The sequence below is a fragment of the Pleurodeles waltl genome, chromosome 2_1 (assembly GCF_031143425.1).
Source record: "Pleurodeles waltl isolate 20211129_DDA chromosome 2_1, aPleWal1.hap1.20221129, whole genome shotgun sequence".
In the NCBI taxonomy this organism is placed as follows: Eukaryota; Metazoa; Chordata; class Amphibia; order Caudata; family Salamandridae; genus Pleurodeles; species Pleurodeles waltl.
This window is the reverse complement of record NC_090438.1, coordinates 674,743,344-674,767,065: the sequence shown is the minus strand read 5'-3', so window position 1 is coordinate 674,767,065 and position 23,722 is coordinate 674,743,344. Positions and strand designations below refer to the sequence as shown.

The 23,722-nt window shown below is 44.3% G+C and overlaps 1 protein-coding gene across 3 annotated transcripts in view; it reads right to left on the bottom strand.

Annotated features, from left to right (window-relative positions):
- PIEZO2 (piezo type mechanosensitive ion channel component 2) overlaps positions 1-23,722 on the bottom strand; it is a 1,085,167-nt gene that overhangs the window by 210,323 nt on the left and 851,122 nt on the right. For all 3 annotated transcript variants that reach the window (XM_069216450.1, XM_069216468.1, XM_069216460.1), the window contains 5 exons: positions 14,911-15,111; positions 11,954-12,158; positions 11,708-11,809; positions 5,977-6,142; positions 2,039-2,282 (listed from right to left, as the gene is read on the bottom strand). In XM_069216450.1, coding sequence (XP_069072551.1) covers positions 2,039-2,282; positions 5,977-6,142; positions 11,708-11,809; positions 11,954-12,158; positions 14,911-15,111 — 918 coding nt within the window. The remainder of the gene's footprint in view (positions 1-2,038; positions 2,283-5,976; positions 6,143-11,707; positions 11,810-11,953; positions 12,159-14,910; positions 15,112-23,722) is intronic.

Sequence of the window (23,722 nt, the reverse complement as noted above, 5' to 3'; positions counted from 1 at the left end):
AGTGTATGTCCTAGGGGAATCATTCCTTTTGTGTGCCTACTAGGCTCTACCTGCCTTGGTTTTGACGGCCGCCTCTCTTTTATTGCCTTAAAGTAGGCTTCATCATTGGCATCATTTTGGTACACCCACCTCAAAACGAGGCCGGTGAACTGACAGTCCGACAGAGAGTATACACTGTTGCAAGGCCAAACTGTAAGTCAGGACCTATCTGTCACTACACCAGCACCACTTATTTGGACTGATAATTAATATTGTGCAACACCGAATCATAAATATAGAATACATTTATAGTGGAAGTGTTCCTTGGCCATTCATGAAATAATTACTTCTTTATATATTTATATTTTTCAGAAGCAACAATGCTATATTGTATTGTATATAATACAGTACAAAACAATGCTATGCATTGTAAACACATTTGAGGAGATATACATATATCATCCACATACATATGTTGATATTCTGCACCTATCTCCATTTACAAGATATATTTAGCAACTATCGCACTGCATAAGGCTAAACATGACAGGCAATACGTTTTTATTGTATTTCATAAAGCAAAACAAAAGTAGACATAGACTGGACACACAAAACAATTGTCCTTGGGCCCCATCACAAGTGCCCGGTAATAAGACATCTTAATACTACTTGGAGATTAATGAGACTAGGTGGTATTACCGCACCATTACCGGGTCATCACAAGCTTTAACATCTAAAATGGGGAATAACATGCTAAAGTCAGTGTTATCACGTAGATTTCCACATTTTTCCAATTCAATTTCGTTGTTAGAATATTTCTACTTTGTTTTGCATAGGGTTATTTCGCTGGAAATACTGGGCACTTGTAATTACGCTCAAAAAAGAGATTACCAACTCACAGCTGTTGAGCTCTCGATATCGGATCCACTTCACTCACACGCTAAATAACATTTATTGCTCGTCGGAAAAATGCAAGAAAGCATGTCTAATGAAAATGTGTTTGTGCAAGCAAGCTCTAATTCCGTATTCCAGAATTCCATTAACTATCAGCTGCCTTTCTCAGATCCACAATCCACACCCCACAGTGGACTTGAGCCATGACACAATATTCAGAGGATTAAAGACCAATGGGCGAGGTTCACTAAAAAATGGTGCAGCACTGTGTTTCCCCCTGCGCCTGTGCTAAATTTAGCTGCCAACGCAGGCACCCTTGCACTATAGTGCAACGGTGTCTGCATTGAGGGCATTGATTGTTTATGTGCAGGAAGGGGTTCTATTCTGCACATAAGCAATCAACTTTTATGTGTGCTGCAGAATGCAGCATACATACAAGTAGCAAATCGTCATTTTTGAATGCAAGTTTATGTGGAGGAAGGTGTCTCTTCCTGCACATAAACAATAAACAATGGCAATTTGGCACTTCTATGTGTGTTGCAGAATGCAGCATACATAGAAGTAGCAAATCATAATTTTTTAATGATTGTTTATCTGCAGGAAGGGACACCTTCCTGCACATAATCTTTCATTCATGTCCTTTTGCTCTTTCTATTTGTGCTGTAGAATGCAGCACACATGGAAAAGCAAAAACGTGGAAGAATAAAAGTATCCCTCCATGTTGTGCCATGCTAACCCCAACCCTGGGGTGGCATTAGTTTTTGGCGCTGCCACAGATTTACGCCTTCTTGTAATTCTGGGACAGCATCAAAAGCAATGCGTGTTGCAGTGGAACCCCTACAGCAAAACCCATTGCCCGTCCCTCTGATGCAGAAAACTGCGTCCCAGGGGCAAATATTTACAAGGTGGCATTAAGCTACAAAATGTGGCTTAGCGCCACCTTGTAAATGTGGCGCACTGCACAGCGCCACAGTCTTGTAAATCGGGACCCATATTTTGCATTAGAAGGTTGACCACTTGCTTTGACGAAAGTCATTCTTAGCAGTCCTATATCAAAAACTGTAAATTAAAATAAAACAAGAGCAATGCATTCGCAAGGGATCAGTTTCATTCAGATTTAAGGCAAAGAGCTAGCACTGGATTGCATTTAAAACTAGTAACTCACCGACAATATATTTTTCATCGTAATCACAAAAACATTGTAGGCAATCAACCAGTCCCAATAGCGTAGAATGCTCCGGATTGGTTTTAGCAACAGATCGCCGCCGAAGAGCAGGAAATAGAAACAGGCCACCAAGTAGCCCATACAAAATATGCTGATCCGGGTAGTTCCTGTGATGAAGATGATGGTTAACACAAACCAGAAGAGGTAGCTGAATATGATCACTTTACACATATCCAGGTAAGATCTGTTAAAAAAAGAGAAAAACACACATATATGAAGTCATTTTAAACGTTTCTGTCCTCATGCAAGCACTCCAGACACATGGTGAATCCTAACTGAAACAAAAGGCCAAATGCTTAGGTTAGCACTAAAATGAGAACAGTCAAAAGCAATCTGCTTTGCGCATCAGCCTGTGTTAAAAAAATATATAATAAATGTTCTTGCCACAAAACTATCCAAGGTGTGTGTCTTTACGTATGTCAGTGTCAGCAGAAATCAAGAATTAACTGAATATCAAAATTTTGATGGCAGAGCTCCAGCTTGCTGTACCATCGGAAATACCTTGTGGGGGGGAGGTGGGAGTTGCCTGAGAACGACCACTGACATGGCCTTGGAAGGCCTGCCGTACTAGTGCAAGCCTTCCGATTCAGTCTGTTTTAACAACACAGGGCGGTCCCGTACAGGAAACAGAAATCAACAATGCCCTCCACACATTGAGGGAAAACTTTGAGCGTGACAAGGACATTGCTTTTTTATTTCTCAGAAGTTTGTCTCTAAAAATCGAAAAAAAAATCGGCATAGGTCGACATTGAGCATTTTTGTGGAAAGTGCTCCAGTCGGAGGGAGCACATTTTTGCTAAAACAAATCGCCACTGCACATGCAGGGATCATTAAATTTGAAAGGGTAGCCTTTGGTAGGGTGGTGGTTGCCTCTATCGTCCACATTTCAGACCTTTTAAGAATGCACTGGTGTTTTTAGTGACTATGGTCAACTCTTATTCTATTGCTGGCAGTGAGCTTAAGTGTAATGCACGTCAGATGCCACAAAGCAATAGATGTATAATGGAGGAAAACTTACCCCGTGTTACACTGCCAGTCCCATACCAGGCATATAATCTCAAATTAAATTAGTCCCCATCAAAGACTGCCCTTTCATATTTAAAGATCCTTGCATGAACAGAGAGGATTTTTGCCATTTCTTTTGCCGTGGGGTGTGGTGGCGGTAGGAGTGGGGTAAAACATGGTGCAGGTGACTGCTCAGGAGTGTGGTGGTCTTGAATGCAGGACTTGTCTGTTTTACCTTGAATTGACAAATGGACAAATGTGTGTTGCCCTTGTCTGTGCTCTGATGATTTATTAAGTGAAAGATAAGATTGCCACATAATGGAGCTGTATTAAATATGCCATCATGATGCAATTTGATGCATTTCCCTGTAGAAGAGTATCAGTCAAAAAACAACCGTATTATGCAAATTATGTAGTAGTAATTTGCTGTTCCTAACCAGTCATTTTTTACAAGACACTTTTGTGCCCCCACATTATCATTTTATGTCCTTGAACTAACCTGTAATATTTTTGTCTACAGACACACACCTATTTTTCTTTTTTTGCAAAGCCAAACTGAACATCAATGCTCTCATTACAAGTGAGATGGAGCAGAATTGTCTCATGGAATTCCACTCCACCTGGTTGTAGACGAGTTGGTTGTCCACACCAATTGTTTCCAGGTGTAGAGAACCAGACCCAAGTATATCATGCGGGTAATTCTACACTGTAAAAAAATCACCTGAGGCTTTGGCTGAAGCGGATAGACAAGTCTCATTCCCTGTGTGTTTTTTAACAGGAGAGCACAGGGGGTGCATACATTTAACAGCTGCTTTAGAAATGCTGTAATTTTATGACCAGAAAAATGTGATCCTCAAGGTAAATCCAGCATTGAATGGGGTTTACATTGTAGATGCACGGTACTGGGGAAGACTTACCGTACAATAATGCTAATCCATGCCCCCAGTACTGTGCAACTCGGAATGAGGGCCTAAGTAAGTCGTCTGCACTTGTGAAGTACCTGGTAAACTGTCTGAGACGTTTTAAAGCAACTGAGATTTCCTGCCATGAGGAAATGTACCACACAAGCCAAGAAAACCAGCCACGTGCAGATCTTTTTAAGAACTGGACTACAGTTTCCTATTTTAATGCAGTGCTTGCGTTGGCTGATGTCCATGTTTGTAAAGCAATGAAAATATTTTTGTGTCTTCAGTATGGAGTGTTGTATAAACATTTAATACGTTGGCAAAGTAGCAAATTTCTGAGCTGGTGCATTGTGCTATATACACTAACTGCACTCAGATCATATACATTTGAGTAGGTAATCACTGACATTTTAATATGAGAGTTCATGCTAAAAAAACATTATGCTAAAGAGGCTCCTTGGCACTGCCACTGGCTCAGCCATCTGCTGTCATACCGTTCCCTGCACTATGCGCTACGCTGGTGCTGAGCGCCTGGAGCAGGGTTCAGGAACGCTGCTGCCTGACTGAGTGGTGCTGACAGTGTGCCGTCTGTTGAGTTACAGAGAAAGGGGCGCATGTAATGGAAACAATGTCAAGAGAAGAAGAGAAAGACACTGTGCAAGTTTGAGGGAACCAGTACAAACCTTTATGTATGATGTGGCACACCCTCTCTTCTAGTGCAGGGGCTAACTAATTTATGTACCACTAATGGGAAAACAACACGCAAAATTCCCCACCCACCCACATGACAGTTTTTTATGAAGAAAACATTGCTCAGAATCTGCAAGTGGTTCCGCAAAACAACCGATTGGGTAGGAAGCACAGACCAATACATCTTTTCCCCGAGAATCAATCTAACAATAACAGACATGTCCTATCAAACTAGCATTAATTGCACTGCACATCCACCTTGTTCCAAAACAGAGGCTTGAACAAACTGAAACGGCAGATATTGCAGTGTTTGCCATCACGGGGATATGTGAGATTCCAGAAGGGAAACACTGCACAGTGCAAACGTGATACAGACGTATACACGTCCATTGTGTGCCTTGAACGAAATGTGATTGAAAGGACAGGGTTACAAAGCAAACCTGAAATGCCCCAGAGGCTAGAGGTTGATGTCAAGGAATATTTATGACCTTAATTCCCTCAATTGACTGTTTATGACGTCACAAACAATCTCATAGATGTCCTTCAAGATGGCATAGCTGCTGACATCACATTTGATAGCTTCTACAGAAAAAAAGACCTGCTTTACCAAGAAACAGAGTAAATTTACCATGATGGCACCTCAAAAGTCAAAAAGAAATAAGGCCCAATCAACTCAGTGAGTATACGGAAAACAAATACTCCGGGATTGAAATGACTCCCTGATCTTACATGCCTCTTCTTAACAAGTCTTTCTTAACACTTGAATATTCTATTAATAAAACTAAGAATTTCTACTGGTTAAGTTAAAGCTCCAACCACAATTAACGGACACCAATATCCAGGGCTAATACACAACCTGGTAAAAATGAAATTTACTTAATAACCTTTCATCTCATTCCCAAAACCTATATGCCAGCAATTGGGTTCGCCACAAGCCACCAGTAACAGGTCATCTGGACTTTCCAGCAGGGTAGGTTTGCAAATCTGAAAAAAATGTTTTCTTTATTCTAATTTTAGCCTTGATTTCCTTATGGCAAAAGTAATTTACATTATTATCTAAAAGACAAGATGGGCACTCCTCAGAACTGAAAACCTATGATTTGGGGCAGTGGTAACTTTTTCTAAAACGTGGCCAGCCTTTTATTGACTGGAAGACATTGCAAATGAGCAGCGCTACTCCCATTCTTGCAGTACAAAGGCTTGTTCAACTTCCCTGAAGGCTCCTATGAGACAGGTACAAACCTAGATAGATACACTCCACGTTGCGTTTCTTGTTACCTGCAGTGGATAAAGTCGGGGACAGGATTGTGTTGGCTGAAGGATGCTGCATCAAGATTCATGCAGATCTCCACGTTGTCTCCTGCCATGATACGGACAGCAGCCAGATTCTCATCTTCAAACGTCTGCCTTTGTAGGGACGCGCATAGAAGCAACATGAAATCATCTGCCAAAGCGAAGGAATGACTAGATTAGGTTTAAACTTATAGGTAGAACAAAAGAATGACGCTAGACACATTTGTTTTAGCCTATGAAGCAAATCAGTATTTGCAGAAGTTAACTGTAAGTATAGGACACGCTTAAACACGAGTAATGCCGTCTTGAACCAGAGTCAGCTAACCCTCTTTTTATTGAGAACAGGTATTATGCTGCATTTAATATTCATTTTTCACAGTTGGAAAATGTGATTCATACATGAACAATTAAGTCAAGAATCATGCAATATTAATAGTCGTATCATCGAGAAACCTTGTGTTAAACTACTACTCAGTGTTATAAAATGAGAAACAACACATGAACCAGTAAGAGGTGCTGCCTGAGTTTTGGGTGATGACATTCTGAAACCATTCAGCTGACTGATCTATATTCAAAATTACAGAATGGTTTTTTGTCTTTGGGCCCCAAGCTCTTCCTACAAGGTCCTGGATCGTGCTCCCACCCAATGGACAATCAGCAATCTGGGCAGACCAATTAGAGGATATATGCAGAGTTAGACTGACCTACAGGACAATCTGGCAATGCCTGAAGGGCTGGCCTTACAGGTCAGTATGTCATCAGGTATTGTCTGTTTGTGGGCCTGTTTTATGGCCTAGTGGGTCGATTTTTATTGATGATATCCTTGATATTACCACAAATATTGCCAGACACAAGCACAAGTGCATGCAGTCTCCCATACTTTGCAGAGCAATTATACAGCATGACTGTACAAGTTCAAAAGTACCCAGATTTGTAAATATAGGGCACTCTTTTTAGCTATCTGATTCGCTAATGGGGGGACACTTTTACTTTGGTGTCCGGTCCTAATTTCTGGCCCAATCTGAACCTGGGCATATGTAAACTATCCCAGATGATTGTGTCATGTCCTAAAACAATGTGAAAATAACATTAACATGTTACCTTTGTCTCTAGTTATCTACAAAACACAAGTATCACAGACTGAAGTGACACCTTATCGGGTTAAAACCACTCTGCCGGGAATGTGGGAAAAATAAACAGTAGATGCCTTGCTATTTGTTGGTCTCTCTCTTTTCATCTCACCAGCTACTTGTGGTTCCTTCCAGAGTAACACCTATGAGGTTGAGGGCTAGTGGAGATAAAATACTACCTTTCCAGGTGGGCAAGTCAGTCCAAACTAAGAGCAGCTGGTGCCCATTAAAAGCACAGAACACATTTTTATCTGAGTTGACCCCCCTTCCTATTTATTATGTAATGCAAATCTAATATGAAAAGTCTCATCTGTCCCAGGTGTTATCTCACAAGTTTGCTTTTGGTCTGTCTGCAGTTTAACCTCAAGACTTGTACACCAATATTAAAAGACTGATTTCTTCTCCAGTGCAATCTCTGGTGGTCTATTGGACCTGGCCCATTTTACATGGATATCCCCAAATGTTTTGCCTTCTTCCTCCTATTTTTTCTGACTTGTTTTGGTTGGCTGTAGGACTTTGGCACTTTACCACTGCTAACCACTGCTAAAGTGCATATCCTATTTGTCTAAAATGTATTGGTGATTAGTTTATCCATGATTGGCATATTTGATTAACTAGTACGTCCCTAGTAAAGAGAACCAGGAGTGCCTAGGGCCTGTAAATCAAATGCTATTAGTGGGCCTGCAGCACTGATTGGGCCACCCACATGAGTATCCCTGCAAACATGTTTCAGGCCAGCCACTGCAGTGCCTGTGTGTACAGTTTTACACTGCCACGTTGACCTGGCAAGTGCACGCATTTGTGATGCCCAAACCTTCCATTTTGCTACATGTACGTGACCCCTAAAGTAGACCCAAGGCAGCCCCATTGGCAAGGTGCAGTGTATTTAAAAAGGAAGAATGTGAACTGGTGTGTTCTACTTGTCCTGGTAGTGAAATACTGCTAAATTTGTGTTTAACTATTGCAAGGCCTATCTCTCCCATGGGGTAACATGGGGATTTCCTTGAAATATCTTTTAAGTATAATTTCCCATTGGCAGCAGATAGAGATATGAAGTTTGAGGGCTCTGAACTCACAATTTGAAAATACATATTTTGGTGAAGTTGGATTTTGAATTGTAAGTTTGGAAATGCCACTTTAGAAAGTGGACATTTTCTTGCTTAACCATCCTGTGCCTCTGCCTGTCTGATGCATACACGTCAGGGTCAGAATGACAGTTGGGCTGTTTGTGTATTCACTCTAGACAGTCACACAAAGGAAGCTGAGGCGTGCCCGGCATAGCCCTATGGCCCATCACCAGGCTGATGGGAGGAGCTGACACTTGCACCTGAGTAGGACTGGGCCTATCCTTACACAAAGCAATCTCCAACCCTTGCCTACTTCAAAGACAGAAATGGGTATAAGTACTGGACCTCTGATACCACATAGATAGAACACTTCTGGACTGAGGACAATCTGCCAGGTAAAAGAGCTGGATGCTGCAGGAGGGACTGTCACTCTGCCTGTTGCTTTATTGTGCTGTCCTACTGCTTTCTGCCCCTGTCAGTGAGTAACTGGAGTGGACTTTGCTTTCTACAGCCTAGTTTCTAAGGTTCTCCAAGGGCTTGGTTCAAGCTGGCCTCCTGTTAAGAAGCCTCAGGGACATGAAATACGTCACCTGCTAGCACCTGGGCTCCTCTGCTGAGAGACCTGTCCTGTCAAGTGGTGCCAAATCTAGTTCTGAGCCCTTAGAGGTGGTGTTTGGTGCTGCAAGAAGAAAATCCATGAATCAACTCACTGAGTCATTGGAAACCAACTCATAGCTGGAAGGATTTGATGCATTGCCACTGCCCACACCGGAGTGTGGCCCCGCTTGACGCAATGACCACGGTTTTTAATGCAGGCCCCAGCTTTTCATCGCTGTGCATCAGAAGGACAACCGCTGCCTACGTTTTGACCACTGCATCACTGAAGTCCATGACGCACCGCCCTGATTGTGACACAGCGCCTGCTTCATCGCTGTGAGATTGATGCATCATGGCTTGATTTCTGACACATTATTGACACATCGTCCCTGGGCGTCACTTTCTTCATCAACACTGCACCACAGTAAAGAATCAACGATTCCTGCCGCTAAAGGCGGATCACCTCCACTTTAGCAGTAAGGAACCGAGGCATCATCTCCCTTGCATAACAGTAAGGAACCAATGCTTCACCTTCTCTGCAACAGTAAGGAACCAACGCATCTCTGGCTCTTTTGACGCATCACTTCCCCTGCGGCCCGCATCGTCTTTGTTTGTGACGCATCTCAGGTACTTTGCCTCAGTCAAGCACTTCATTGATTTCAAGGAACTACAATTGCATTTAATCTTTCAAAAGTGATATCTCTGCTTGTGTGTGTTGGATGTTTGTCATTTTGTTCTTGTTTAACTCACATAAGTATTGGATATTCTGGTAAACTGGTGTGGAGTAATTTGGTGGTGTTTTCACTGTGTTACTGTGCTGGTGTACAAATAGTTTACACATTGCCTCTGCAATGAGCCTGACTGCTTGAGCGAAGCTACCAAGAGGGTAAGCAGCAGTTATCTTAGCTGTGTGGCTCCCTTAAGCTGACTAGAGTGAGGTCCCTACTTGGACAGGGTGCAAACAACTGTGAACTAGAGACCCCATTTCTAAGATGGGCTATAAAATTCCCTGTAGAGTAATGGGCACCAGCTTTAATAAATGTTTTGCCTTGAGGCAAGCAATTTTGCACCATTTTTGTCTGAAAACGACATGCAGTTTTTTCAAACCTTTGCTAAATGTTGTGGAGTTTAAAACAATATGGGAAACAATCACACAAAAATAGCTTATGTATAAGAAAATCTCAACAACAACTACTGTTAGTGAGACTGTTGACACATAAAATGGGTTCATTGGAGGAAATGTTTTATTTTCTGATGAAGCTCACACATATAGCATCTTTCTAAGATACAGTGGTCAACTATGCTGTTAGCTATGGGGTTTTCCTGCTTTTGACTAGTCTGTCTTCTTGCTGTGGGATACCAAATGTCCTGCCCTTCGGCACTTACAGGACAATCAGAGAAGGATTGGAGCTGCAGACTGACCAACCCTGCCAGCTTAGGTGTTACATTTTTTGCTTTCTATTTTCCTTAGTGCCATAGCTCAGACTTTGGGGGCTTCTTGGTGCACTTTTCCTCAGTGCTTTGCCCAAGTTCCCTTATGCAAACCGTGCAAAAGGAATGGGACTCATCCACCAATTTGTTCACTTAAGTGCCATTGTCAGGCACTCAAGCCCTTGGCTGGGTTATTTCTTCAGCTCTTAATGCCCCCTGCATGGGCTATGCCTTCGCTTCAGGGGCACATTCAGCCTTAGATATGCCACCTGCACTTATTAGGTTTTTTATGCCTAGTGTTTATTTCTCCCACTAAGCCTGTTTCTAAGCGCTCACACATTGTTAGATTAATGGACGTAGGCACAGGCAGTGTTAGATTTCCCCAAAATCAAACAGTTGTTACTGTAGGAGGCTTACAATTGCAACAGACTTATATTTGTTTCAAAGACTGTAGATTTGTGACCATATTGTATTGTGGTGAATATTTATTTTTTAAACGGTTTAGTATTGTGCCCAGGCACTGAAAAGTATATGCACACTTTACTTTATAACAATACATAGGAATAGTTATAGAAATTGGTTTGATAACAAACATGGGGGGAACGAAGGAAGGAGAGCTCAAACATAGCCATGCAAAAGGAATGAATGAGCAGATATAGTGCATATGTAGGCACTTTCATTTTAATGATACATTAGTGTTAGACCTGACTGTCCTTGGTGTGGCGTTCTCCCAAATGTCTTGTCTTTTCACCTCCTGTTTGCTGAATTTAGTCTTTGCTGGATTTAGGACTCTGTGCACTTTACTACAGCTAGCCAATGCTAAAGTGCTTGTGCTCACTCATTAAAACATGATACAATTGGCTTACATCCAATTGGCACATTTAATTTACCTTTAAGTCCCTAGTAAACCAGGGGGAGAGTAAAATGAATACTGTCTTGTGGTGCCCCGTGTTGTCTGAGGCAAATGCACAGACATAGGAAGTGCACCTCAGCTTAGGCTAATAGGCGCCCACAGTAGGGAGCGTGTCCCTGGCACACTGCCCTAGTGTTCAGTCAGTTGATATATAGCGCCAGATATGTAGTAGGGTAAGGCTCGAACCTGGGAATGTGAAATTTCCTGATCAATTCCACCCTAACATGAGCAGGCTTTTTCTTTACACACGCCATTTATTTCTTAGAATTGTCTATCAGAAAGTAGAAAGTGAAAAGACCTGAGAACATATCTATATCATTTTAGGCAGAAAACCTTGGCAGAAACAAGAAGCGCCATCTTTCATAGAATTGTGGCAAAACAGTAAACACAATTGAGGCGGGCTTGCTTTTGACTTAGAAGCAAAACTATTTTGCAAAACCCAGCCATTGCTTCATTGTTAAGCAGATAAAGCTGCTCGCTTAATGGAACATGAAGACCTAGTCACATAACGGCACACAAGAGGAAAGAAACCACAAGTAAACCCGCATTATGAATACAGTGTGTACGCCAATACATACAGACAAGAAAGAGAGGGTTGGGCCGCACGATGAAGTCTGGAAAGTACAACCACTTAATTATGTTGGAGTTAAAGTTGGCACCAGCGTGTCTCCATGGATAATCTGCACGGGGACAAAAGTATGGGAAACATCATAAAAAATTAAAGACAATTACTTCTTGTACTTTTTTACTGTCCATTAACCTGGTACTAACAGAACATAACAAATGACAACAGCTGCCCACGAAAAAGGGGAAAGTGTTTTTACCTTTGCATGGGGCAGGTGGAATTCCGATGCACATGAAGTACTGGAATGTGATGGTACACGCCAGAAAACAGCAGTATTTGTGCCAGATCTCAGCAATTGCTTTCCTTCTGCGTCGGTACAACACAACAAAAAGCCAAAAAGCGTGAATCATGGCAAAGAAATCCATCCGCTGACCTATCACATTGACGGACATCAGGAAACAGGTCTGTTCAAAGAAAAACAAAGTGAAGGCCTTGCGTCACAGAAAGAGAATTTTTGGCAATGTTATATTTCACTCTTACACTAAATGTAAAGATTCTTTTTGTTATGTTTAATTGATGCAAATATTTTGAATGTTTTAATCATTTTGAAACTGTTTCTTTTCCTACCGTTTAGAAACTTTAGGAGTTTGGGTCAGGGGCAACAAAATTGCAACGGACCAGTCGTGTTACTGGATATTAAAGAAGAGATCAGAAAGGTGGGTGGTAAAAAAGGTTTTCTAAGCCTATTAGCATATTTATTGTTAATTTGACAGCTGAAAATATGTGCAAGATTTTCTCTTTAGAGATCCACGCCCAGGTCTCATTTACAGGTTTTTTCAGTCATAATTTATATTTACAACTCTAGTGAATTGAATTTAGGGTCGTAAATCTAAAATCTTTATTCAAAGAATAAGGTCATGCAGGCTTTGCTCATGAACATGTTTTTTTCCGGTCATAATTACCGTTTACAACTCTAAAGAATTCCATGTAGGAACAAACCTCAATTCTTTATTCACAGAATCAGGTCGCCAGATTTTGTTGCCACTAATTGTCACCTAATATGAAAGGTGAAAAACCCCAAGCATGTCAGATTTTTCTCTGTAGAAAGTTCATGGATTTGAATGTTTCACTCATACAGAAACGGGGGGCTGGTGGGTGTGCCCACGGCTGTTAATGCAGGGGTCTCAGAACCAAGAGAGAAAGTCAGAATCTAAGGGAGAAATGTTGTATTTGGTGGCAGAGATACTGACATGACATCACCACACCAGCAGCAGCCAGTCATGCAGGGTAGACGGCGCTACTGGTGAAAAAAACAATTGTGGCGGTAAGTCACCCAAGTCTGGTGGCTTGTTAAACTGTTGTCACCCATCTAAGTCCTAAACATGGGTTTCCAAAGTAGGATCCATCTCCACAACTTACATAAAGAGAAATGATCTTAAAGAAAATGTCCTTAGAATCTGATCTAGTAAGAATGTCTTGCTAAAATAGACTACTTCATTCCACTATTTCAATGCAAGTTTCAGCATACTGAAGAACAACTAAAGGCAGAGCTATAAGAGGTTGATGCTTGCAAACCCTCTTGAGTGCTTCACAACCCTCCTGGTTTAACCATTCTGACTGCTGACCTTTGACATTCCCTCTAGTTAATGCATTCAGGAAAGATCACAAATCCCACCTCTTTACAATTTTATTGAATCCTAGATGTATTGAGACACAGGAATGACATATACAAAACCTGTGGTATTGTTATGTATTATTTATTTTACATGTCAATAGAGCACTGGCCTCTTTGATCCACATGATAGCCCTTCTATCCCTATTCGGCCCTCGTGCCCTTCCATTTTGGTTCCTCCTCCCGTCCTGGTGCCCTATTTGTGGACATGAATATTTGACGACATTACACTAGACAGTATCTGTTTCCCCTTCTTTCCTCTCAGATGGTATAGTATTAAGCATGGCTAAGTCAGCATAGACTGAAATGAGGTATTACTCTTAAGGTCAGTGATGATGGGCTAATCCCCACAAAGGCATGTAGGTGTTACAATAAAGCATTTACATCAAGCTGTGGGTCTGAATATTCTGCTATCCAGAATCCATCTAGAGCTCCTCCACAAAAGTACCACTAAACTACTGAAAATTCTACTGACATCAAACATGTTCCGATTAATGCAACATCTTTTGGAAAAGTGGGAGAGAATATTTTGTTGCAAATATGATGTTTACAATATGTCCCTTTGCTTTTCACCAACCTGACTACCAATTGTTTAAAGTGTATGGTTCAAAATGGTTTATATTTTGAGGAAGAGTTTGTGAAGATTAACTAGCTGGGCTGCTAGCCCGTAACAATTATAATCAGTGTATCCCATTTTGTAGTAAAATTGATCCAGTCAATTTTTCAGTACTGTAAGGTGATGTGTCTGGTCATCTGAATTACGTAACATGAAAAAGGAATGGGTAATACTTGAGAAAAAACAGATACAGGGAAGAGATTTCAAATCTGACTTAACTGTACTATCAGTTCTTTAGGATCATTGTATAACAGTACATTACCATCAGGTCACCGTCTTTTGTACATTTCCTACATAGCTACATTATTCGCTCTACATATCCTGCTTTGCCAGGATGGCATGTGTGTGATTTCTGCTCTTGACCTTAATTTTGAGGCTATTCACACGTGGCACTGTGCAGCTGCAAGCATTATGCTTGCACTGCTTGACGCTGGGGTCGTGTCAGTTCTGTGTAAGACATGCTTAGATCTCATGAACTTTGAGGGTATCATCATTGCAGGGACATTTTCTCTGTGATCTGATAGCTATACACTCTCCAGCAGGCCAGCTGGAAGTTAGGATAGCAATATATGTCAAAATCAATTAATAGAATATTCTAGTTTGCAACTACACAGCTTGCCGTTTAAGAACCAGGGAGTGCAGACATTGTGTGCAACTTTACTGAAAAACAGTTTCAGAGGCTACAGAGTGGACACGCGCATATGGCCCACACTAAAACACTCTCCAAATAAAAGTTTCCTTTCAGTAGGCCACTTCCTTTTCCTTTTCTTTGAGGGTCGTATGTCTACACTGTGGCACTGCTTTGGTTTAGAAGCATAATACTTCCATTGTGACCAGTAAATAAACTGCGCCAGGTGGCAGAATCCACTGCTACGGCAATAAATAACGCTGAGGAAGTTTTATGTAAACCAAACGGGCACATATTTACCTCCAAACCAAACTTGTAAAAGAAGTAGTTTACGAAATACTTGGCACAGTTCACAAGTCCATCGTCGAAATGCTGTCTGGTGATATCATGAAAGATTGTTTTAGTCACAGGTGTAGTGAGGTTGTTCCTGCACCGGTAGTACTCCTGATGTCGGTAGATGGTGACTTCGAAAGCCAGTATAGCCAGCATTAGTAAATTATTCTGAAATAAAAGAGACACAGTACATGGGGGAAGTGAACATGCTCTTAAATTAAACAGGAAACGAGTACATCAGATGATAGCGTTGGTTTTATGTGGTTGAATGATAATCCATCTGAGATACTAAGTTGTAAAAAGTGTATACTTAAGGAGTGGATAACAAATACTGGCAAAAAATAAAAGTGCAAAATAGTTACAGTCCCACTTCATCCGTGTCAAAATACTTCTAGCAGCTTGGTCACAGGCCCACCATCAAAGGGTACATCACAGGGTACATGCCTTCGCGCCGGAGAGTTTAGGTTCCTCTTGATCAGGGGACTCTTGACCAATAGGTTCCCAAAATGGGAGCCGCGGCTCCCTGGTGCACCATCAAAACTAGCCAGGGGCGCAGCACACAGTTTGGGAACCACTGGCTGTAGTTTTATTGTGTCCGAACTAGACATAGCTAAGTGGTTCTCAAACTGTGTGCGGCGCCCCTGGCTAGGTTTGATAGTGCACCAGGGAGCTGCGGCTCCCAGTTTGGGAACCAATGTTGGGTCAGTTTAACAAAACAAGTAAAACAATCCACAGTCGTCAGGGATGAAGGGGAGGAGGATTTTCTGTTGATGGATCTGACCCCCGTAGTTAGTTTTTTTCCTTCCGATAGGCATTCAAGAGAGTGGTGGAAACACAAACACCAATACAACTTTGTTTCAGATGAACACCACAACATTCGTTATATTTATGTAACACACTGACCTGCTGTTGCTTTGCTCATTGATTTAATGGGGTATGTACTGAGTAAATCCCCTTGCTTGCATACTGGCAGACGTAGATTTTCTGACATTCACTCATAGCTCTCCCTAACAACAGCAAGACCCATCAGTCTTGAGCACTAACATCCAACGTGTTTTTAGTTAACACATATTGAGATACTTATGTATCTTCACCTCTAACCATGCATAATGTATGACTAGTAGAGATATATTTTCAGAACAACATTGGGCCCGTTTAGTATGAGTATGTGTGACTTACTTGCGTAGAACTCCTGGCTTACTCATGAACATCAGGGACCTGATTCACAAACTGCATATTTTAATACATAAAGTTTGACTACATTAGTACTACGTACTTACTACAAAATGCAGTTTACAGATCTAGGGATGGAGGTCTCTACATTCATGACTCCTATCTTTTCTATAGGGAGATCTCCACACACGTTAACAGTAAGCAGTAAATGTGAGACAGTCAAGGGCGACTTCCGAGGAAATGCTTCATGTCCATATACAGCATTCAATTGGCTGCCCATCCACATTAGAATATACCTTACTTTAACAATTGTTACTGGCCACCTTCAAATGTATTCATTCTGCAGAGGCCTAAAAGCAACCACTTCTTACTTGTATCAGCGTATGATTTTCATCTAAATGGGGAAAATGTTGATAGGAAACATGGAGACATATGCTAGCCTTTTGAACCTGAACCTTTTTCTGTCACTCTGGGCATCAATTGCCAAATCCTTATTTGACTTCCTGAACAGCAATAGTAAACAAAAAATATCAATAGTAAACAAATTAAGGCCTCTAATCCCAAAGATGATACAAGGAAGACCTATTTTACATCTACATTAAATGCTATTAGAGCAGAAATAAGAGTGACACAACATCTAGTTTAAAAAAGATGGCAAAAACATTGAAGCCTCTCTCAACTTGTGAACGTTTGTCAATAAACGATCACATGCTGTTTGGGAAGAGAAAAATAACGAATTTATACAGCAGTGGCTACTAATTTATAGACTCTCAAAGCAGAGAGATCAAGCCAAATTCTGGCAATTTGTAAACAAACTTGATAGTAACAATAGTAGTATTTACACGATCACAGCTGGCCTTTTAAATATGGTAGAATACATACATATTATAATTCTACTTCTGATTTTGCTGAACTACACTAGCCCCACCCTCACATCAATTAACTCTTCTAACTCTCTTGGGTTCATTGTGTATTCTAACTGTACCATGCCTCTTTCCAACCACTCTTCAACAGCCACAGGTGGCTAATTCCTGGTGCATGTCTATTCTTCATGTATTATATAAGAAGGGTGCTAGATCTGATTCCAACAACTAGTGTTTTGTTTTGCACTTTTGGACAAGGAGGCCAAGGCCAACACCAGAATCCTTTTAAGACAATTAGTGAGCTGGGCTGAGCAAAGAAGACGACTCCCATCAGTTCAGACTGAGTCCAGATCCTAGCTTCTACATAGTGCTTATTTGTTCATTTGCTTCATTGATTACAACGCAGCATTTGACGGAGTAGACAGTCAAATCCTATGGGCCAAACTTTTGAAATGGAGTATCAACCCCACTAATTTTATTGTACTCTGTGTGAAGCTCAGCAAACGTTCTAAGGTGTCACACCACATAAAATCAAACAGAGAGCTTGGCTCCATTGTTACTTAGCCTTTATAGAGCAGCTATTGGGGAAGTATTGTCCATGCCAAAGTCATTTCCTCCTTGTTAGAAATGGGGTCTTAGTTGTCAGTCAGGTTACCCCCTGTCTAAAGCAAGGACCCTCACTCTAGTCAGGGTAAGTCACACACAGTCCAAATTATCCTGTGCCCACCCTATGGTAGCTTGGCACTGAGCAGTCAGGCTTAACTTAGAAGGCAATGTGTAAAGTATTTGTGCAATAAATCATACAATAACACAATATAGCACCACAAAAATACACCACACAGTGTTTAGAAAAATATATAATATCAGGATATCTGCAGGTCAAAACGATCAAAGATGCAATAAGTAAATGTAGAGATATCACTAAAAAGTGATACAAAGGGGGTCATTCTGACCCTGGCGGTAAATACCGCCAGGGCGGAGGTTGGCGGTAGCACCGCCAACAGGCTGGCGGTGCTCCGCCGGGCATTCTGACCGCGGCGGTACAGCGGCGGCCAGAAGCGGAAAGCCGGCGGTGTACCACCGACTTTCCGCTGCCCATGGGAATCCGCCATGGCGGCGCAGCTTGCTGCGCCGCCATGGGGATTCTGACACCCCATACCGCCATCCTGTTCCTGGCGGTTCGCCCGCCAGGAACAGGATGGCGGTATGGGGTGTCGAGGGGCCCCTGGGGGCCCCTGCAGTGCCCATGCCAATAGCATGGGCACTGCAGGTGCCCCCGTAAGAGGGCCCCACAAAGATTTTCACTGTCTGCTGTGCAGACAGTGAAAATCGCGACGGGTGCCACTGCAACCGTCGCACCCCTTCAACTCCGCCGGCTCAATTCTGAGCCGGCTTCCTTGTTGACGGGGCTTTCCCGCTGGGCCGGCCGGCGGTCTTCTGGCGGTCGCCCGCCGGCCCCGCGGGACAGCCAGAATGACCGCTGCGGTCTTTTGACCGCGGAGCGGTCTTTCGGCGGGAACCGCTTGGCGGGCGGCGACCGCCGACCGCCGCGGTCAGAATCACCCCCAAAGTGTCTTAAGTCTTTTAAAAGCAAACAAAGTCTCTTTTTAGCACAAAGTACCTGGTTCACGTGAAAAATCTCTGCAATGGGCTGCAGAGGAGGAGAAGTGTGGAAACAATGGGGGTCTACGTCAATTTCTCAGGCCGCACACAGTGATGCGTTGTTTAGTTTCCACGCAGGGACGGCTGTGCATCGATTTCCGGTGCTCGGTCGTGGATCCTCTTCGGGTTGCGGGGTTCTCAGATGCTCCGGGGTCTGTGTGTGGAATCCTGGGGTTATGGAGCGGAGTCACAAGCGCTGCGTCGTTGCGGTGGGCATTGCGTGGAAATTTCTTCCACACAGCAGGCGCTGCGTCGATTTCCCCTCTGGAAGTCGGGTGCGTCGATCCAGTGGGCCGTGCGTCGAAGTTCCGGTCGCAAAGCAGGAGCCGTGTCGATCTTCTCCTTGCGAAGTCGGGCTGCGTTGTTCCGTTCGGCGTGCGTTGAAATTCTCACCGCGGGGCAGTCTGTGCGTCATTTTAAGCAAGCTGTGCATCGAATTGTCGCCGAACAAGTAGTCCAGTTGCAAGAGAGAAGTCTTTTTGGTCCTGAGACTTCAGGGAACAGGAGGCAAGCTCTATCCAAGCCCTTGGAGAGCACTTCTTCACCACAGCCAGGGAGGAGCAAGGCAGCAGGGCAGCAGTCTTTCACAGAATGCAGTCAGGTGAGTCCTTTGGGCAGCCAGGGAGTTCTTCTTGGTAGGATGCAGGTTATGGTTTCAAATTTCTTCTCCAGGAAGTATCTGAGTTGGAAGGGGCAGAGGCCCTGTTTATATACCCAAATGTGCCTTTGAAGTGGGGGAGACTTCAAAGAGTGGCTTAGAAGTGCACCAGGCCCCTTTCAGTTCAATCTTGTCAGCCAGTGTCCCAGTGGGGGGGTGGCAGTCCTTTGTGTGAGAGCAGGCCCTCCTCCCTCCCAGCCCAGGATGACCCATTCAAAATGCAGATGTATTCAAGTGAGGCTGAGTATCCTGTGTTTGGGGTGTGTCTGAGGGAATGCACAAGGAGCTGTCAACTAAACCCAGCCCGACGTGGATTGTAAGGCACAGAAAGATTTAAGTGCAGAGAAATGCTCACTTTCTAAAAGTGGCATTTCTAAAATAGTAATATTAAATCCAACTTCACCAGTTAGCAGGATTTTATATCACCTTCTGGCCATACTAAATATGACCTTCCTACTCCTTTCAGATCAGCAGCTACCACTCAAACAATATATGAGGACAGCCCCAATGTTAGCCTATGAAGGGAGCAGGCCTCACAGCAGTGTAAAAACAGATTTGGGAGTTTTACACTACCAGGACATGTAAACTACATAGGTACATGTCCTGCCTTTTGCCTACACAGCACCCTGCCCTATGGGTTATCTAGGGCATACCCTGGGGTGTCTTATATGTAGCAAAAGGGGTGTTTTAGGCTTGGCAAGTACTTTTAAATGCCAAGTCAAATTGCTAGTGAACCTGCAGACACAGGCCTTGCAATGGCAGGCCTGATACAAGGTTAAGGGGCTACTTAGGTGGGTGGCACAACCAGTGCTGCAGGCCCACTAGTAGCATTTAATCTACAGGCCCTGGGCACATATAGTGCACAGTACTAGGGACTTATAAGTAAATTAAATAGTCCAATTGGGTATGATCCAATGTTACCATGTTTAAAGGGAGAGAGCATATACACTTTAGCACTGGTTAGCAGTGGTAAAGTGTGCAGAGTCTAAAAACCAGCAAAAACAGTGTCCAAAAAGTAGGGGGAGGCAGGCAAAAAGTTAGGGGTGTCAAGGCTGTCAGGTCTAACATGTCAGGTCTAACATGTGTCCCCCCAGCTGAAAGTGGGGAGAGCTACCCAACCTCCTGGGAGCTCTCATCGCTGAGGCAGAAGTATCCGGAGAGAACATCAGCGTTGGTGTGGTCAATCCCCGGGCGATGCTCCACTGTAAAGTCCATCTCCTGTAGGGAAATTGACCACCTCAAGAGTTTTGGATTCTCACACCTCATTTGCATGAGCCATCAGTGGGGCCTGTGGTCTGTCTGAACCCGGAAGTGAGTCCCAAACAGGTAGGGTCTTAACTTCTTCAGTGCCCACACCACAGCAAATGTTTCTTTCTCAATAGCACTCCACCTCTGTTCCCGGGGTAATAGCCTTCTCCTAATAAAGACTACTGGTTGGTCTGAGCCCTCCTCATTTAGCTGTGCTAGAACAGCACCTATGCCATGCTCTGAACCGTCTGTCTGCACAATAAAGTCCTGGGATTAGTCAGGGGCCTTGAGCACAGGGGCCGTGCACATGGCTTCCTTCAGAGAATCAAAGGCTTTCTGACAAGCCTCTGTCCAATTCACCAACCTAGGTTGTTTCTTGGAAGTGAGTTCTGTCAAGGGTGACACAATGGTACCATAGCGTAGTATCCAGTGAGGCCTAAAAAGGCTCTCACTTCAGTCTGTGTTCTAGGTGGTTGCCAGGCCTTGATAGTTTCAATTTTGGCCTGGAGTGGCTGCACCTTGCCACCACCTACTAGGTGTCCCAAGTACACCACGGAACCCTGCCCAATCTGGCACTTACTAGCCTTGATGGTAAGGCCTGCCTGTTGCAGAGCCTGAAGCACCTCCTTGAGGTGGAGCAGGTGTTCCTCCCAGCTGGAACTGTAGACAGGTATGTCATCCAGGTAGGCTGCACAGTGGGCATCCTTGCCCGCTAGGACCCTGTTCACCAACCGTTGGGAGGTAGCGGGGGCATTTTTCAACCCAAATGGCATCACCCGGAACTGGTAATGGCCATCAGCTGTAGAAAATGCTGATCTCTCTTTGGCCCCCTCAGTCAGGGCGAACTGCCAGTACCCTGAAGTAAGATCAAATGTACTCAGGAACTTGGCAGCGCCTAGTCTGTCAACGAGCTCATCAGCACGGTGGATGGGGTGAGCATCAGTCCGTGTGACTGAGTTGATGCCCCGGTAGTCTACACAGAGCCTGAGTTGTGGCTTCACACCGAAGAAGCAGCCTTAGGAACCAGCACCACAGGGTTGGCCCAGGGACTACTGGATTTCTCAATAACCCCTAAAGTCAACATCTTGGAGACCTCCTCCTTGATGCTGGCCTTCACCTTATCTGATAAGCTGTAAATTTTGTTCTTCACAGGGGGACTGTCAACCGTGTCAATGTCATGAACACATAGGCAGGTCAGTGCAGGAGTAAGGGAGAAAAGGGAGGAGAACTGCTCTAACAGCTCATAGCAGTCTCCTCTCTGGTTTAGAGTCAGGGAGTCAGAGAGAATGACACCCTCCACTGACCCATCACCTTCTTTGGCAGAGAGGAGGTCGGGGAGAGGTTCAGTCTCGTCTTCCATGCCCTCATTTGTAACCAGGAGCATACTGATCTCAGACCTGTCAAAGTGAGGTTTGAGCCTATTGTGATGGAGGACCCTTAGGGAGTGCCAAGGGGTCTTGAGGTCCACTAGGTAAGTGGCCTCCCCTTTATGCTCCTTGATCTCAAAGGGGCCAGTCCAGTGGTCCTGGAGAGCCTTGGGCTCTACTGGCTCCATCACCCAAACCTTGTCCATCACCCAAACCTTGTCTCCAGGCGAGAACTCAACCAGATTGGTCTTCCGGTCATACCACTCCTTCATCACCTCTTGGCTGGCCTGCTTCCAGAAGCATTGGGTTTGGTTGCGGTGGGGCAACATGTAGCTGACCACATCCTGGGGAGATGTCTTGGGAGCTTTCTCCCAGCCCTCTTTAACAATGCTTAGAGGTCCCCTGACAGGGTGACAATAGAGAAGCTCAAAGGGGCTGAACCCCACCGCTTTCTGGGGCACCTCTCTGTAAGCAAACAACAGGCATGGTAAGAGGACGTCCCAGTTACGCCTCATGGCTTCAGTCTGGCCATTAATCATACCCTTCAGGGTCTTGTTGAATCTCTCAACAAGCCCATTGGATTGAGGGTGATAAGGGGTGGTAAACCGGTATGTCACCCCACACCCATCCCACATGGACTTCATGTATGCAGGCATGAAGTTTGTGCCCCTGTCTGGCACAACCTCCTTAGGGAATCCCACACGTGTAACTATTCCCAACAGGGCACTGGTCACCACCGGTGCAGTCACTGTTCTCAGAGGGATTGCCTCTGGATAGCGGATGGCACGGTCCACCAAAACCAGGATAAACCTGTTGCCCAAGGCAGTTTTGGGGTCCAAGGGACCAACAATGTCAATGGCCACCCTTTCAAAAGGGGTGCCAACGATGCGGATGGCAGCAGGGGAGCCTTAAGCTTTTTCCCTGTCTTCCCACTAGCCTGGCAGGTGGGGCAAGCTCTGCAGAAATTATCTGAGGCTAACCTCATTCTGGGCCAATGGAATTGGGTGACAAGCCTGTTAAAGGTCTTGTCTTGGCCCAGGTGTCCTGCCAGGGGGATGTTGTGAGCCAGACCCAGTAGGAAGGCCCGGTAACACTGGGGGACCACCAGCACACGTGCTGCCCCAGGACCTGGAACCTTAGGCTCACTGTAAAGGAGATCATTCTCCCAGTAAATATGGTGAGTGCCAGAGGCGTCACCTTCTGCATGGGCTGAGGCCTGTTGCCTCAGACCCTCAAAGGTGGGGCATTCCTTCTGCGCTTTGCATAATTCTTCCCTGGTTGGCCCACCCTCTACTTGCAAGCCAGCAAGTTCAGGTTATGTTACCCAGGTCAGCTATGTCCTCCCCACTGGCTCAAGGGCCTCCTCCTCCTCAGGGGCCCCGCCCACCACCGTGGGAGCATCTGAGGCGTGTTTCCCGCACCTCTTGCCCTTCCCCTTTGCCGCTGTCTGGGCCATTGGTCCAGGCTCCAGACGCCCTTGACTCCCTTCCTGGGCAGCCATGGACCGTGTGGTCATGCAGACCCACTCAGGCAAACCTAACATCTCCAGGTGGGATCTGAGCTCTACCTCTTTCCAGGCAGTATGCTCAAGATCATTGCCTAACAGACAATCTACAGGCATGCCAGGACTCACAGCTACTTTCAGAGTACTAGAGACCTCCCCCACTCAAAGGGAACCAGAGCCACCGGTAGGCGACTATGACCTGGTGGAATGTATTTGGGACTATCTGCTCTGATGACACCAGCTGACTCTTGACAGTAGTCATACTGGCTCCTGTGCCACTCAGAGCCTCCACCCTTTGCCCATC